Source organism: Arachis hypogaea, chromosome 13, assembly GCF_003086295.3.
Source record: "Arachis hypogaea cultivar Tifrunner chromosome 13, arahy.Tifrunner.gnm2.J5K5, whole genome shotgun sequence".
Classification (NCBI taxonomy): domain Eukaryota; kingdom Viridiplantae; phylum Streptophyta; class Magnoliopsida; order Fabales; family Fabaceae; genus Arachis; species Arachis hypogaea.
The window spans coordinates 114,615,117-114,630,124 of record NC_092048.1 but is presented as its reverse complement, the minus strand read 5'-3'; the positions used below and the strand labels follow the sequence as shown (position 1 = coordinate 114,630,124).

The window sequence follows — 15,008 nt, the reverse complement described above, 5'->3', positions numbered from 1 at the left end:
CCGAGGCTCCAGAGCTGTATCAGCCAGACGATGGTAAGCTTCCAGAGGTGCGACCTCATCCTGGGGGAGGGAGAGGTAGGGGGAAGTGGAGAGGTAGAGGTAGAGGGAGATGTGGTGGAGGGAGAGGGAGGCAGGGGGATCCGAAAGTTGCCCGTGACAGAGATTCGATTAGCCCGCCATGAGGCAGAGGATATTGGATGCCGGTCGGGGATATTTTAGGACCTTTCCCCGGAGACTATTTGACCCTTAGACCTCCTGGGTCACATCCTTCGGATGCTGAGCCCAGTCACCAGGGGCATGCACGAAGAGTCGGGCCCAGTGCGCACCTTGATGTTTAGTTCGACCTGCCATTTAGCCCATCAGACTTCGTGAATGAGACTAACTATCAGCCCATTTTGGATACGCAAGACATGGTGAATGTGACACTGGCTATGCCTGATTGGATGACTCATATGATCCAGGGAGGTGATGGCGGGTTGCCGGATGTTTCGGCAAGGCCACAACAGACCCAGCCTTTTTTTGCAGAAGCACACTATCCCTCCATAGTCTGCATACCAGCCACGACACATGGACGATCCATCGAGTGGGTCATCATCCACTACAGATTACGTGACTCTCAGGGACCAGATGAGCACTCTAGTACCTGATCCAGATCCGCCTCTTGGGCGAGGACAGCGCGATGTCAGGCCTTCTTAATGTGGCATAGGTGGATGTCTCGATGCGAGGCCTCATGGACGACATCCTAGTCCACATGGTGGTAGGCGAGGTCGTGGCTAATAGGATAGTTTAGAATTTTACGCATTTTAATGTCTAATGTACATGGTACAATGCTTTATCATCATTATGCATATCATGTATTATCATGTATCATCATTTTTTATAGTTGTTATCGTTATTATAATTTTATTATGCATATCATCCTTTATAGTTATGTTTTAAAGTTCAATCATGTATTCCATTTTCAACTAGTCAGACATAGCGAATTACATGATACAACTCTTTATCAAAATCAACTGAACGATGGTTACAATACAAGAGTTATCCACCCTAAAATGACACTTATAACTAATGTCGACTAGACGATGCCCCACCCCATCAAGAGACGTACAAGTCCTACACGTGTGACCCACTTGATGACACAATCCGCATCACTTCTCCCTGCTATGTTCAACACCATCTATGTTGTTACAAATCCTGGAGTTGACGGGGCGACCTCTCTTTACACTCATCATCCTAGGATTGGGCCGACTACGGGCCCCATCATAGGATGGCCAGTCATCCTCGTGACCAATTGGTCGAAACTCTAATCTGTAAACATTAAAGACTGACTCCATGCGATACATGGGATGTACATACCGCTTCCAATCAAGTTATGCATGAGAGCAAACTGCAAGAACGTGACGGCAAGAAACATGAAGAGCCTGAAAATACCCGCAATCACACTTACCCTTATGAAGTAGCACTTGGTAATTCCGTTCCCTAGACTCGGGCACTGCTGCTAACTCTTCAACCGTGAATGTAGTTCTTGACCGATTAAACTAATAAACATTCATAGTATTGACATGCTTTGAGTTGAACTCTATTTCCTTCATCAACGTCTGTGAGAATTCAGCGCCGACTTGAAGCTGAGCAAGGGCCTCTGAACCCTTCCTAGCAAAAAGTTCACCCAAACGGAAATAACTTGACTTAACAGGAGCAGTGATGGGAAAATTACGAAAACCCTTCATGACAGCGTTAATGCACTCCGAGACTTCGAATATGTTGCGTTAACCAGAACCTTCTTCAAGTCCTTATTTTTGAAGTGACTCATGAAGTTGGCAACAATGTGTAGTACAAAATTCCTGGAAGGCATGTAGTGGTTTCCATAAACTTCTATCGGCGTTCAACGCAGCATCAATTTATTTGTGCCTGTTTGAATCACTAAGACGTCGGGTTGTGGTGTCACATGCTGCCGTAAATATGAAAGAAAAAACAACCAAGCCTCCTTTGTCTCATCCTCAACAACGACAATACAATAGGCAATATGTTTGCATTTCCATCTTGAGCAATAGCCATGAGTAACGTGCCTCCGTGTTTATCATATAAGTAGGTGCCATCAATAGAAATAAGTGACTTGCAATGCTTGAAAGTCTCAACACATAGTGAAAACGTCCAAAATACTCGATGAAACATGGCAGTGTTGACTGCACCAGGCCAAGGCTGTGTCACAAGTTGCACCCAAGTACCTAAATGCCCATCAACAGTTAGCATATGTAGATGGAAACTTTATACATAACTAAGCACAATGTATTGCATCTTACCAGGTAAGTACATCTGCATAGCAAATAACCAACGAGGAAGCTCGTTGTGTAATTCATTCCAATCGCCATATATTCTAACAATGAATCTCTGTTTTGCAAGCCAAACCTTTCTGTACGACGCCTTGTAATCGAAGTGATTCTCCACACCACCCTGCAGAACCTTTATGCTGATTGTTGGATCTGCTTTGACCATGGTGAATATGTGCTGAGCAATCACATTCGAATCCAACCTACGATGGTCTTGGCCCATGGATGTTTGTATGAAAGTATGAGAACCATTGTATCTCCTAACCTCCCATTTTTTTTACTTTCGGCAATATGCTATGCGTATGTTTCAAGAGCAACTGAGCCCGAACCGAACACACTGCACATCATACTTTAACTGGTCACTCCAGTATTTTATACTCTACAGCTCTCCTGATGTTGTACCTCTTAATTACCAACATGACTTCCTCCTTGTTTTCAAACTATTGTCCGACCTCGAACTTATTGGTTGGATCTTTTTCAGGGCCTCGATGGGTAAATGACCAATACAAAGTTATTGTATCAAGATTCAACTTGGAGCAGTGATCCGGCCAGTCATATGGTCAAAAAATGGCAGGCTATGTCAGAGAGATTTGTGTATCACCGTATCTCTTCTTCCTTGTCACCATCGTCAGGAATTTTCATTGGTTCATCATCAACATCGTCTCCGTCATCGGGGTTAACTTCATAGAGATCCATTATTGGATCTCTGGTAGCGGAACCCTCATCACTTTCAACGTTATCTTGCATCATGTCAGCATTAGGAAGTTTAATGTTTGACCCCTTTTGACTACCTTCAGCTAGCATATTTAGATCAATCATCGTTCTTCTAATATTTCTTCTAACAGCTCCACTTAACGGACTATTATCAACCGTATGAACAAAGATCCTCGTCCACCCAACTCAACTAAAAACACGAATAATTCTAACAGATGAACATTTGCCATCGGTTGTGCCACGATCTTATAAGACGTACGTCTTCGTCGTCACGTAACCGATACGCAATTCAAAATAACAGAAAAATTTCTCAGAACCGTGATCTAATAAACAGAACAACAACATAACAAAGACAACTATAATATACCTTTTATAAAACAAATTGTCATATACTTCGGTCAGATATTTGTAGTAAATTTTTTTCACTCTTTTCGTGTGTTGCTGTCCAACGGAATGCAATATTAAATTTTTCAATGCTGTTAGACTGCTGACTTTTGGTGTCATGTACGTAATTATTAGTTATCCGGATTTAAAAACGATAGAACCTTCTTCGTCATACACTATTTTTACCATCATAATGAATGGATAACAACGGAATAATTGACATTGTAGAGAAAAAATGTCAAGATGAGAACTAAAGAGAAGAATGAAATAATGGTATTGAGCTCGCTTCTCTACCAGCCATGCTTTTATTTGCCGAAGCCAAGGTGAAGTTCGCCAGAAGTGCGAAAAATTCTGAAAATAATGGAGCTAGGCGGGAGTGTGACGAACTTGCCTAAAATAAAAAAAAACATATTGTAATATTTAAAATTGAAATAATTTGTTTTAGAAAATAATATTTTTTATTTATTTCGAAAAAAAAAATCCAATTTCTAACGCGTGCATACTATCATGGGCAACATCTTTGTGTTATCAATAAATAAGGTATAATATTTAAATTCGGATCACTTATTGTTTAAATTAATTTTTAAAAAATTAAATTAATTATATTAGTTTTTAAAAAATAAAACAAAAGTAAAATTAATTATTCTATTAGTTAAATGATAACGTAGTAAGTTAATACCACGTGTCACAAAATGATTGATCAATATATTAAGTTAGTAATACGTAATATGTTACATGTGTTAAGTGTCCTCTGACACATCATAAATTTACTTAAAGTTAAATTAATCCCTGAAAGTAAATATATAACTCATTTTCATTCCTAAAATTTTAAAAATCATTAAATTAATCTTTATATAAATCTCTCTTATTTTTTATTTATAATATTAAATTTTTAATATTTTTTTAATCCTACTAATTTTAATCTCATTTTTTATTTACACCTTAATAAATAAATGTTTTCAAAATAATAATAATAATAATAATAATAATAATCAAATTATGTCAAAGTTATTTCTCATTTATATTTTTAGATTTCACATTTTTGAATTCTAAATTTTCCTAGTAAATTTTTTTATATAAATAATTTTATCAAATTATTATTAATTATATACTAATATTTTAATCTTTTGAATTTTACTAAATAAATATAATAATTATTTTAAAATTTTAATCTTTTAGATCACACTCAAAAATTACAAATAAAAAGTCTAAAAAATTTAAATTTTAAAATAACTACTATATTTATTTAGTAAGACTCAAAAAATTAAATGTTTAAGTATATAATTAATAATAATTTAATAAAATTATTTAAATAAAAAATTTTACTATTAAAAATATAAAATTTTAAAATATAAAATGACAAAATAACTTTTTAATAATTTAATTATTTTTATTATTTTATGTAAAAAAAATTTATATATTAAGACCTAAAAATAATATTAAAATTAATACTATTAAAAAAGAAAAAAATGTAATATTATGAAAAAATAAAAAAGAGGGCAATTTATCAAAATAAATAATTTGATTTCTAATTTTACCAGAATACACATTTTACAAAATAAATACCAAAATATATTTTTTTCATAAACTATGTAAACTGCGACAGAAACCCACAATTTACAAATAAACGTAAACTGCTACAAGAGTCTCGCAGGATACGTTCGAAGCCAACTGCACATAATTTATGTATTAGTTATGTTAGAGTAATCAAATAAAACTAACAAAGAAGTGTCTATCAAACCTTTTCCTATGTTGTGATGAAAAGATAAAATTCCTATAATGTATCTGGATGACAAAGCGTCTGAAAACATACATAATGATCAAACTATCAAACAAATAGAATATAATAACGAATCAGTTAAGTTGTATTTTAAAAATATATTTTAAAAATATAATAATAAAAAAAATTTAATATTTTTAATATATTAAAAATATAAAATATCATTTTTTAATAATTTGTATAAAATATTTTTTTATGATATTATTAATCTATATCTTTATTTATAACACAAGTCAATAAAACTGATATAACCATATAATCCATTTGACTAAAGAAACAGCAGTGCTTAATTAGAATATGAAACTATCAAATTCTTAAATGGATATGATGTATCTAGACGAAAAAGCGTACAAAAACATATGGAGCAAAACTGTGAATATTGGACATTGTGAGTGAATGGTTAAAATTAAAATTTATAATTATGTGATATTTTTAACTTTGATATTGACAAATATACGTTAGAACTTAGAAGTGACAAAAGTTTGTAATCTAGAGTTAATGTTATACAAATATTTTCAATCAAATTCCTATTTTGTTCTGGTATTGATAATGTTTCTCCAACATATATATAGCTCAGCTCGTAGATTTATTATTTGAATTTTTTTTCCTAGAGCGGATCGCTAAAATGATAATATTATATGATGACTCTGAACTATAACTAGATTGAAAAATTCTTTGTGAGAAGCTCTAATATTGTGGTCGGAGTTGAACTTGGAATAAATAGGAGTATAGCTGTGAAAGACATTTCAATACTCAAATTAATAAATATTTAAGAAGTATAAAAATTTATCAATATAAAATATTAAAATAAAATTATAGAAACATAAAATATGATATTAATTTTTTTATAATAAGTTTATGAATCTCCTTTGTTGAGAAGTAAAAGTTTTATATAAATATTAAATGGATGAATATTAATATTTTGATCTGTTTGATCATTAAATCGATAACAATGATTAATAGAGGTAAGCATCAAAGTAGTCCCTAAAGTTACCCTCGAGGCTCAAAGTAATCCCTGAACTTAAAAATTTGTCGAGATCGTCCCTGAAGTTGATCTCCGGTACTCATAGTGGTCCTTCCGGTGAATTTCGTCCAGCTGGCAACCGGAAAGCTGACCTGGTGTCGTTGGTGACACGTTAGCAGCGCAACGGCTAGCTGACGTGGCGCAGTAAACATTTTGGACTCAATTTGGTCCCTAATTTTAGGTTAAAAACCTAACCCCCAATTGACTCTCCTCTCCTTTCTTCTCCATCGCACTCTCTTCAATATTTGAGTCTTGGCAACAATCGTCTGCAGGGAGCCATCATCAGCGAAATCTGCAAAATCAAGCAGCTGAGTGAGTTGTACATAACTGAGAACAAGCTAATTTCTGGAGAGGTTCCAACTTGCTTTGGTAATCTTACTTCCCTAAGAAAATTTTACTTGAACTCTAACAAACTCAGTAAGGTGCCTTCTTCTCTTTGGAGCCTCATAGACATTCTTGAGGTGAACTTGTCTGACAATGCTTTAATTCTGTCTCTTCCAATTGAAATTGGGAACTTAAAGGCTGTGACTTTCTTGGATCTATCAAAGAATATGATCTCAGGAAGCATTCCTGGGGCCATTTCTGGATTGCAAAATTTGCAAATTCTCAACTTATCACAAAATAAATTGGTAGGGGGTATTCCTGATTCACTTGGCAGTTTGATAAGTTTGACAGATTTGGACTTATCTCAAAACAACTTGTTTGGCTTGATTCCAAGATCACTGGAGTCACTTCATTATCTTGAATTCATCAATCTTTCTCATAATAGTTTGGAAGGAGAGATTCCAAGTGGTGGACCTTTCAAAAATTTCACTGCTCAATCTTTCATGTTTAATAAAGCACTTTGTGGAAATGCCAGATTACAAGTCCCAGCATGCAGTAAAGTAAAGAAGAAAGGTCAAATGCAAACATATTCTTCATCAAATGCATATTGCCTATAATGGTTTCAATCATTCTGGTTGTTTTCTGTGTGTTTTTTCTCGTCAGGCGTTGAAGAAAGAATGGTGGTGATACTAATGAAGGAACATTATCAGCATTACCAGCAGCCAGAATGATTTCGTACTATGAACTATCACAGGCAACTAATGGATTTGATGAGAGTAATTTGCTTGGTAGGGGCAGTTTTGGCTCTGTGTTCAAAGGTTTACTTTCAAATGGGATGGTGGTTGCTGTCAAAGTGTTTAACTTGGACTTGGAATTAGGATCAAAGAGCTTCAGTGTAGAATGCGAAGCAATGCGCAATCTGCGCCATCGAAATCTCATGAAGATCATAGGTTGTTGTTCAAGTATAGATTACAAGCTTTTAGTGATGGAGTTCATGCCTAATGGGAGCCTTGAGAGATGGTTGTATTCTCATAACCATTGTTTGGACTTCTTGCAAAGGCTAAATATAATGATAAATGTGGCATCTGCATTAGAGTATCTGCATCATGGATCTTCACCTATAGTGGTTCATTGTGATGTCAAACCTTGTAATGTCTTATTGGATGAAGACATGGTTGGCCATGTCAGTGACTTTGGCATTGCCAAATTGCTTGGCGAGGGACAATCCAAAGAATATACCAAGACCATGGCTACAGTTGGCTACATTGCACCGGGTAAGTTATGCTACACCAGATTATAATTTCCCTTTTAACTTTGGTCATTTGATTATAACCATATGCTTGATTAGTATGCATATACAATTGAAGATCATAAATCATTCACTGACCTTTTAGTAATAATTTGTAATCAAAGTTGAACTATAATGCTTCTTTAACTTTTTCTGTAGTAATTTTCATTAGTTCAGAAATTCACTTTCTGTTGCGGCGGTGGTATCTAAATATTTTGTTTCCAATTTTAGTGGCTTGTTGTCACATATACTTGTTTTATAAACAAATATTTTATTTAAAATAACGAGGGTAATTTGAGTTGCAGAGTTTGGATCCAAATGGATTATCTCTACAAAGGGAGATGTATACAGTTTGGGGATAATGCTGATGGAAACATTCACAAGAAAGAAGCCAATAGATGACTTGTTTGTTGCAGGATTAAGCATGAAAGGTTGGATTAGTGAATCATTGTCACGAGCAATTGATCGAGTTGTGGATTCCAACTTTTTACAAGATGAAGGTCACCACCATGTTGATGACATAATAGCATCTACATCATCTATCTTGAAACCGGCCTTGAATTGTTGTGAGGATTTACCTGAAAAACGAATGAACATGACAGATATTGCTGCATCACTAAACAAAGTTAAGGCCAAGTTTTTTGAAGCTAGTGATAAGAATGTGGTTCGGTTTTGTAGAAAATGAACCACTTTGTAATATGTTTAAATGTTTAGTACATTCCCTTTCTTTGCATTTGAATTTTAGCCTCAGTAGAGTCTATATTTTTCTACATTAGGAACATAAGATGTTGCAATAAACATTTTCAAAAGAGAGTCAGCAAATAAAACTACAGAACATTTACAGTTATTAAGCTATGGGTGATTCAGGATTGATATATAAAGATTAAAGAATATAAAGGATGATCATGGCCATTTGCTAATTTATAATATATCAGTTGTAAGAAACATTCATTGTATCACTTCAATACCAATTTCTGTAAACTAAGAAAAGCAAATCTGCGATGTTGAGCACTGTTGACATTTGACAAACTCAAGTAATAAAAAAAACCAAAAAAGTGGTGCCAAAGTATAAAAATTAAAAATAAACAATCAGCATCATGCATATCTACAAAATTTAAAGTAATAGTAGTTCAATATTGATCAATAGTAGTATCATAATATCTCAACTTGCCTTACTCCATAATGCACATCTCGATGATTACAATGACCTGAGACACCATAGTTATCAAAAGTAATAATCTGGAGAGGCACAAAAACCAAAACAGTAAAAACAGGGGGGGCTCTAAAAGAGATAACTAGAACAGAAGGTATTAGTCACCCCAAAAGATTGCATATGGTGGCACAAATAAAAGCTTAACTTACATGCCTAAAAATGGCAACAATAATACAGAAGCACATGCTTACCATATTAATGCAGTGGCTGGTTATTTGTGCGATAGAGAAGAAAAGAGAAGAGAGTCAATTGGGGTTAGGGTTTTTAACCTAAAATTAGGGACCAAATTGAGTCCAAAATGTTTACTAAGCCATGTCAGCTAGCCGTTGCGCTGCTAACGTGTCACCAACGATGCCAGGTCAGCTTTCCAGTTGCGCCAGCTGGACGAAATTCACCGGAAGGATCACTATGAGTACCGGAGATCAACTTCAGGGACGATTTCGACAAATTTTTAAGTTCAGGGATTACTTTGAGCCTCGAGGGTAACTTCAGGGACTACTTTGATGCTTACCTCATGATTAATAACATCATCAGTTATAAACTAATTAAAACAAATGATAATTAAGGTGACGTTATAACTTAGCATGGATAATTAAGCCAACTTATAATTTATATTGATTGACAAATAACATTTAAACCTATCAAATTAAATTTTTATATTTGTACAAATATGTTTAATTAGATTATTTAATTTAAAATTTATTAGGATAAACTATTATCCTTTTGCAAATATTTAAAATAAATACCATTGTGAGGCCAAAAATTGATATCCTTACTTGTCTGCATCAAGTGAAAGACCTCTTATTGGCAAAATATATAGATATTGTCAAAAAGATTATTTTTAATTTTTTAAAATTTGAAATTCTTCATATACCTCGTGAGCACAATAGCCGAGCTGATATCTTATCTAAGCTTGCCAGTACGTAAACACCAACTTCTACACTATATCAATCTGTGCTACATGAACCGAGCATAAAACTAACTGAAATTCTAAGTGTTATACAGGATGAAGATTGGCGTACACCATATATAGAATATTTCAAAACTAGAATCATTCCAGACAACATTGACAATATTCGACGATTTCACCGACAGGTATCTTTTTCTACCATATATAACAACTCTCAATATAGACGAGGTTTTTCTCGTCCCCTGCTTAAATGTCTTTCTAGATTAGAGGCCCAACTTGCACTTGCCAAGGCACATGAAGGCATATGCGGCACTCACATTGGAGTTTGAAGTTTGTCATCCAATATACTACGTGCTGGCTTCTTTTGGATAACATTGCAACAAGATTGCAACAACAAAGTGAAACATTGTGACAATTGCCAGAAGCACAGCCCCATCACACACCTTCCGGCCGAGGCCCTTCACAGCTCTGAGATAGGTTGGCCTTTCAATCAATAGGGGCTCAATATCCTCGGCCATTTCTCCTTAGCAAAGGGACAGGTAAAATTTTTAATAGTTGCAATTGATTACTTTTCAAAATGAATAGAGGCGCAACCCCTAGCCAAAATAACATCAGAACAAATGATCTCCTTCGTATGGAAGAATATTATCTGCAGATTCGGCATACCTCGACACATTATTACTGATAATGGTTGCCGATTTGCCGGTCAAAAGTTCACCTCTTTTTTGCATAATCTGAAGGTCAAACAACATTTCTCATCCGTAGAACATCCATAAACAAACGGCTTAGCAGAAGCCACCAACAAGGTCATCTTACACGCATTAAGAAAGAAACTTGACAACGCAAAAGGTCTCTGGGCCAAATTAGTACCAAAAGTTATATGGGAATACAATACCACTATCCATTCAACAACAAAGGAGACGCCTTTCCGGCTGTGTATGGCTCTGAGGCTATGATACCTTTAGAAATATCTCATTCCTCTATCAGAACTCAAATAGATGACCATGATGAAGCTCGGCGCCTGGACCTCGATTCCATCGAAGAAGTTCGAGATATTGCAACCCTCCGGCTACGAGCAATGCAACAAATAATTTCCCATAGACACAACCAAAGGGTGAACCCCCGATCATTTTAAGCAAATGACTTGGTTTTTCGCAAAACAGAACAGGCCTGATGACCATCATCACATGGAAAGCTCGCCGTAAATTGGAAAGGCCCATTCCGAATTATTGAAGTCCTCGGAAATGGGGCATATCGGCTACAATCTTTAAATGGTACAACTATCCCTAACATTTGGAATATTTCTTCTTTAAAACAATACTATAGTTAAAGTCAGGGACAGGCTTGTACTTTTTTTCCTACTACCAAGATTTTTCCTAAAATGGGTTTTGCTTGGAGAGATTTTAACGAGGCATGCCTACCTACGCCTTTGTAACCAAAGGTCAATCAATATATAATTCCATATTGTCATTTTGTTCTGTCTTGTTACATATTTGCCAAAGCTAACATTCTAAATTGCTGACTTATGATTCACAAACGCGACAAATCGGATCTCCGAGCTATATCTAACAAACCACAATTCTGATCCACGCTCTTCAATCTCAAAAACCAAATACTATCTCTCTAAGATGTAACGATCAATCAAACCATTGACTAAAGGTCAAACAATACTAATACCCTAAGCGTATTTCTACTTATATGAGGCAAACAATACAAATTTCTACACCAAAAACAATAACAATCTAAGGCAAATCATGCAACAAGTCGCATTACATAACAAACACATTTGGTTCACATACCAAAACAACATACAAGTCCAAATGCTCCATAGTGAGCACAAAAAATAACCAACAAGTATCAAAGTCAAATTACACAAAATAAATTTTTCATCAAAACGAATTACTTCGCATTCTCATCTTTCTCTTCAGCTGCACCATCATCGTCCACCATAGCTCCATCTTGGACGATCTTTCCTGGATCCATTTGAGAAAAATCGAACTCAGGAACCATGAACTTCGCCTGCAGCAAAGTACGTTCAAAACCCTCAATGAACGAATCCAATATTTCAGTCTCTTTATTTTTCTTCATCTCCTTCAACTTTGCAGTCACTTCAATTACTTGAGCGCTCATATTAGAAAGGCCAGCCTCTTTCTTCTTCAGATCTTCAACCTCCTTTGCATAATTCTCTTTCACCAGCTCCAATTCCTTTTCCTTTACAGATATTTTAGACTCCAAATCAGCTATTGTATTCTTTTTCAAAGCCAATTCCTATTTTAATAAACTCGGATCCTCTCTTTGACCTATAAGCTTCTTATGTTTATTCTCTTGGCTGGGACCTAATTTAGCCAATCGCAAGCCAAGAACCTTTCAAAAACAAGTAGAACAATCAGCAAAAAAAAAAAAAAACCAACGCAAATCTCACACAACCATACTTGCATATATTGGCCAATAGCGATATCTCCCACCTCATTCACCAAAGAAACATCTGCCGAAGATTAGCAAACCTCGTCAGCAATGACCATATAGGAAAAGTCTTTCCCCCAAATAAACAACCCATCACTATGGTCGGCAGTATCATGCAATTTGTTTTGATTATCCATAAATGCATGTATTTCCTCAATAGAAACTTCTCGCCTATCTTCGTCAGAGTCCTTAGATAGGTCCACAACATCAGATTTCCTTTTCTTTCGTATGACCTTCTTCCTTTTCGTCCGAGGTTGATTAACCTCACCAACACCAGCAGCCTTATCTGGCTTTGAGGTCGAACCTTCCTTGTCAAGATTCTTACTTTTTATATGAGCTCTTAAGGTAGCAGCAGATACCCCAGGATATTTTTTTCCTGAAACAAAGCAAACAGTTAAGCAACATACTAAATCGAAACCTACAAAGCTATATTTCAACACTTACCTAAATAATCTACAACAGCTTGCCTATTTTCATCCCATTGAAGCAAATTAAAAACAGAAATCAACTCTTACCGATCAACAAACTCCACTAAATATTTAATGATACACTCATTTCTCGGACTAATGGTTTCAGGCCCTAGAATATTCTAAGGTTCGGAGCACCACCACAAGGGAAAATTTCCCCCAAATGTTCATCCAAATAAAATAAGAAATCACCCTCAGCATTCCTAACTCTCAAAAATATTTCCTTGAAATCCTTAAATGAGGGCTTATACAGTTTAAAGATAGCAAACCTCGGGGAACTATTCAAGTTCACCCAGCCACCTTTCCAGACACCTTTGGCTTGAAACAAAGAGAAAAATAACTCCAGAGAAGGAGACTCCTCCAGAAACTCCATTAAAACCTCAAAACTTTGCAAAAAAGCCCAACCATTGGGGTGAAGTTGTGACAGAACACAATTCAGCTGCTTCAAAACCTGGCATTGAAAATATGTGAAGGGAAACTTCACTCTTAACTTGAAGAACGAAACTCTCGCGCGATCTAGAATTTCCACAAATAAGTTCCCGTTGTAAGTATAGCTTCTAGACCGACAAGAATTCCTTTCTTACAAAAGTTTTGTTTGTCACTTAAGCAAACCCAATAAAATTGATAACTGAGTATTTAAACCTTGGGTCGTCTTCTCAAGGAATTGCAGGGGGTATGTTCTTATTATTGGTTATGAGTTTGTAAATTGGGGGGTTTGAAAGTAAGGAACAAGTAATTTAAATGATAAGTAAAATAAATAAATAACTATAAAATAAACTCTTGGCAAGGTATGAAAATTTAGAAGTCCTATCCTAGTTATCCTTATGAGAATTGAGTTTAATCCCACTTAGTTAACCTTTACGAAAGCAAGGGAAAGTCAAGTGGACTAATTAGTTAGATCCCCAAGTCCTAGCCAACTCCTAAGGAAAGACTAGAGTTAGTGGAATTCAATTCAATTAGCAAAAATAACAATTAACAATCACGATAAGTTTGATAACTCAAGAGCCTCCAGTTAATCAATTAAAGCCAAAAATATAAAAAGTTAAATAAGAATAATAAATCTGAAATACCTCAAATTATATTAAATAGAATATTCAAATCTAACATGGAAGAATTCATAAATTAAATTGGAAAAATAAATAAAAGAAACATTGAACCTGGAACTCAGAAGAAATTGTAAGTTGAAATAGTAAAGTTGAAATCCTAATTCCTTTAAGAGGAATCCTAATCGTAAATCCTAAATCCTAAATCCTATTATGAATGAATGGATTCCCCCACTTTATAGCCTCTAATATGTATTTTTTGGGCCGTAAACTGGGTCGAAAACAGCCCAGAAATTGTTGGAGAAGAAATCTGCCACACTGATTTTTGTCACTGCAACGCGTCCGCGTGGAGCACGCATTCGCATCACCTAGCATCAGAGAAACTATGACATATTATATATCAAATCGAAGCCCCAGACGTTAGCTTTCCAACGCAATTGAAACCGCATTGTTTGGACCTCTGTAGCTCAAGTTATGACCATTTGAGTGCGAAGAGATCAGGCTGGGCAGCTTAGCAATTTCTTCACTTCTTGTATTCCTTCTATTTTTGCATGCTTTCTTTCCATCCTCCAAGCCATTCCTGCCCTGTAATCTCTGAAAACACTTAACGCACATATCAAAGCATCGAATGGTAATAAGAGAAGATTAATAATTAGCAAATATAAGATCAAAGAAGCATGTTTTCAATCATAGCATAAAATCAGGAAGGAAAATGTAAACTCATGCAAATCATATGAATAAGTGTATGAAAGATTGATAAAATCCACTCAATTGAGCACAAGATAAACCATAAAATAGTGGTTTATCATAACTCTTCCAGAACACAACTATACGTGTAGAATAACTCAAAACATTCCCCCTTATGAAAGACACAGTCACTAACAGAACATGGAAGTAACTCTAATCGAACCCTAGAACCATGTCTCACAATCTTATTGACATCTATTTCTTTGATTGCTTCTTCATCCATAAACAACGAAGTACGCTTCCAGACATCTTCATTCAACCAATCATACGACCAATCAATCTTCTCCTTTTTCTCCTTCTCAATACCCATCGAAACGACTCAAG

General features: G+C 35.3%; 1 protein-coding gene across 1 annotated transcript; it reads left to right on the top strand.

Moving 5' to 3' along the window:
* The first annotated feature begins 7,280 nt into the window (after nt 1-7,280).
* On the top strand, nt 7,281-8,526 carry LOC112735263 (probable LRR receptor-like serine/threonine-protein kinase At3g47570). Its single transcript, XM_029291335.2, has 2 exons — nt 7,281-7,827; nt 8,147-8,526. The coding sequence occupies exons 1-2, from the start codon at nt 7,281-7,283 to the stop codon at nt 8,524-8,526; spliced, it is 927 nt and encodes a 308-aa protein (XP_029147168.2).
* The last annotated feature ends 6,482 nt before the right edge of the window (nt 8,527-15,008 follow it).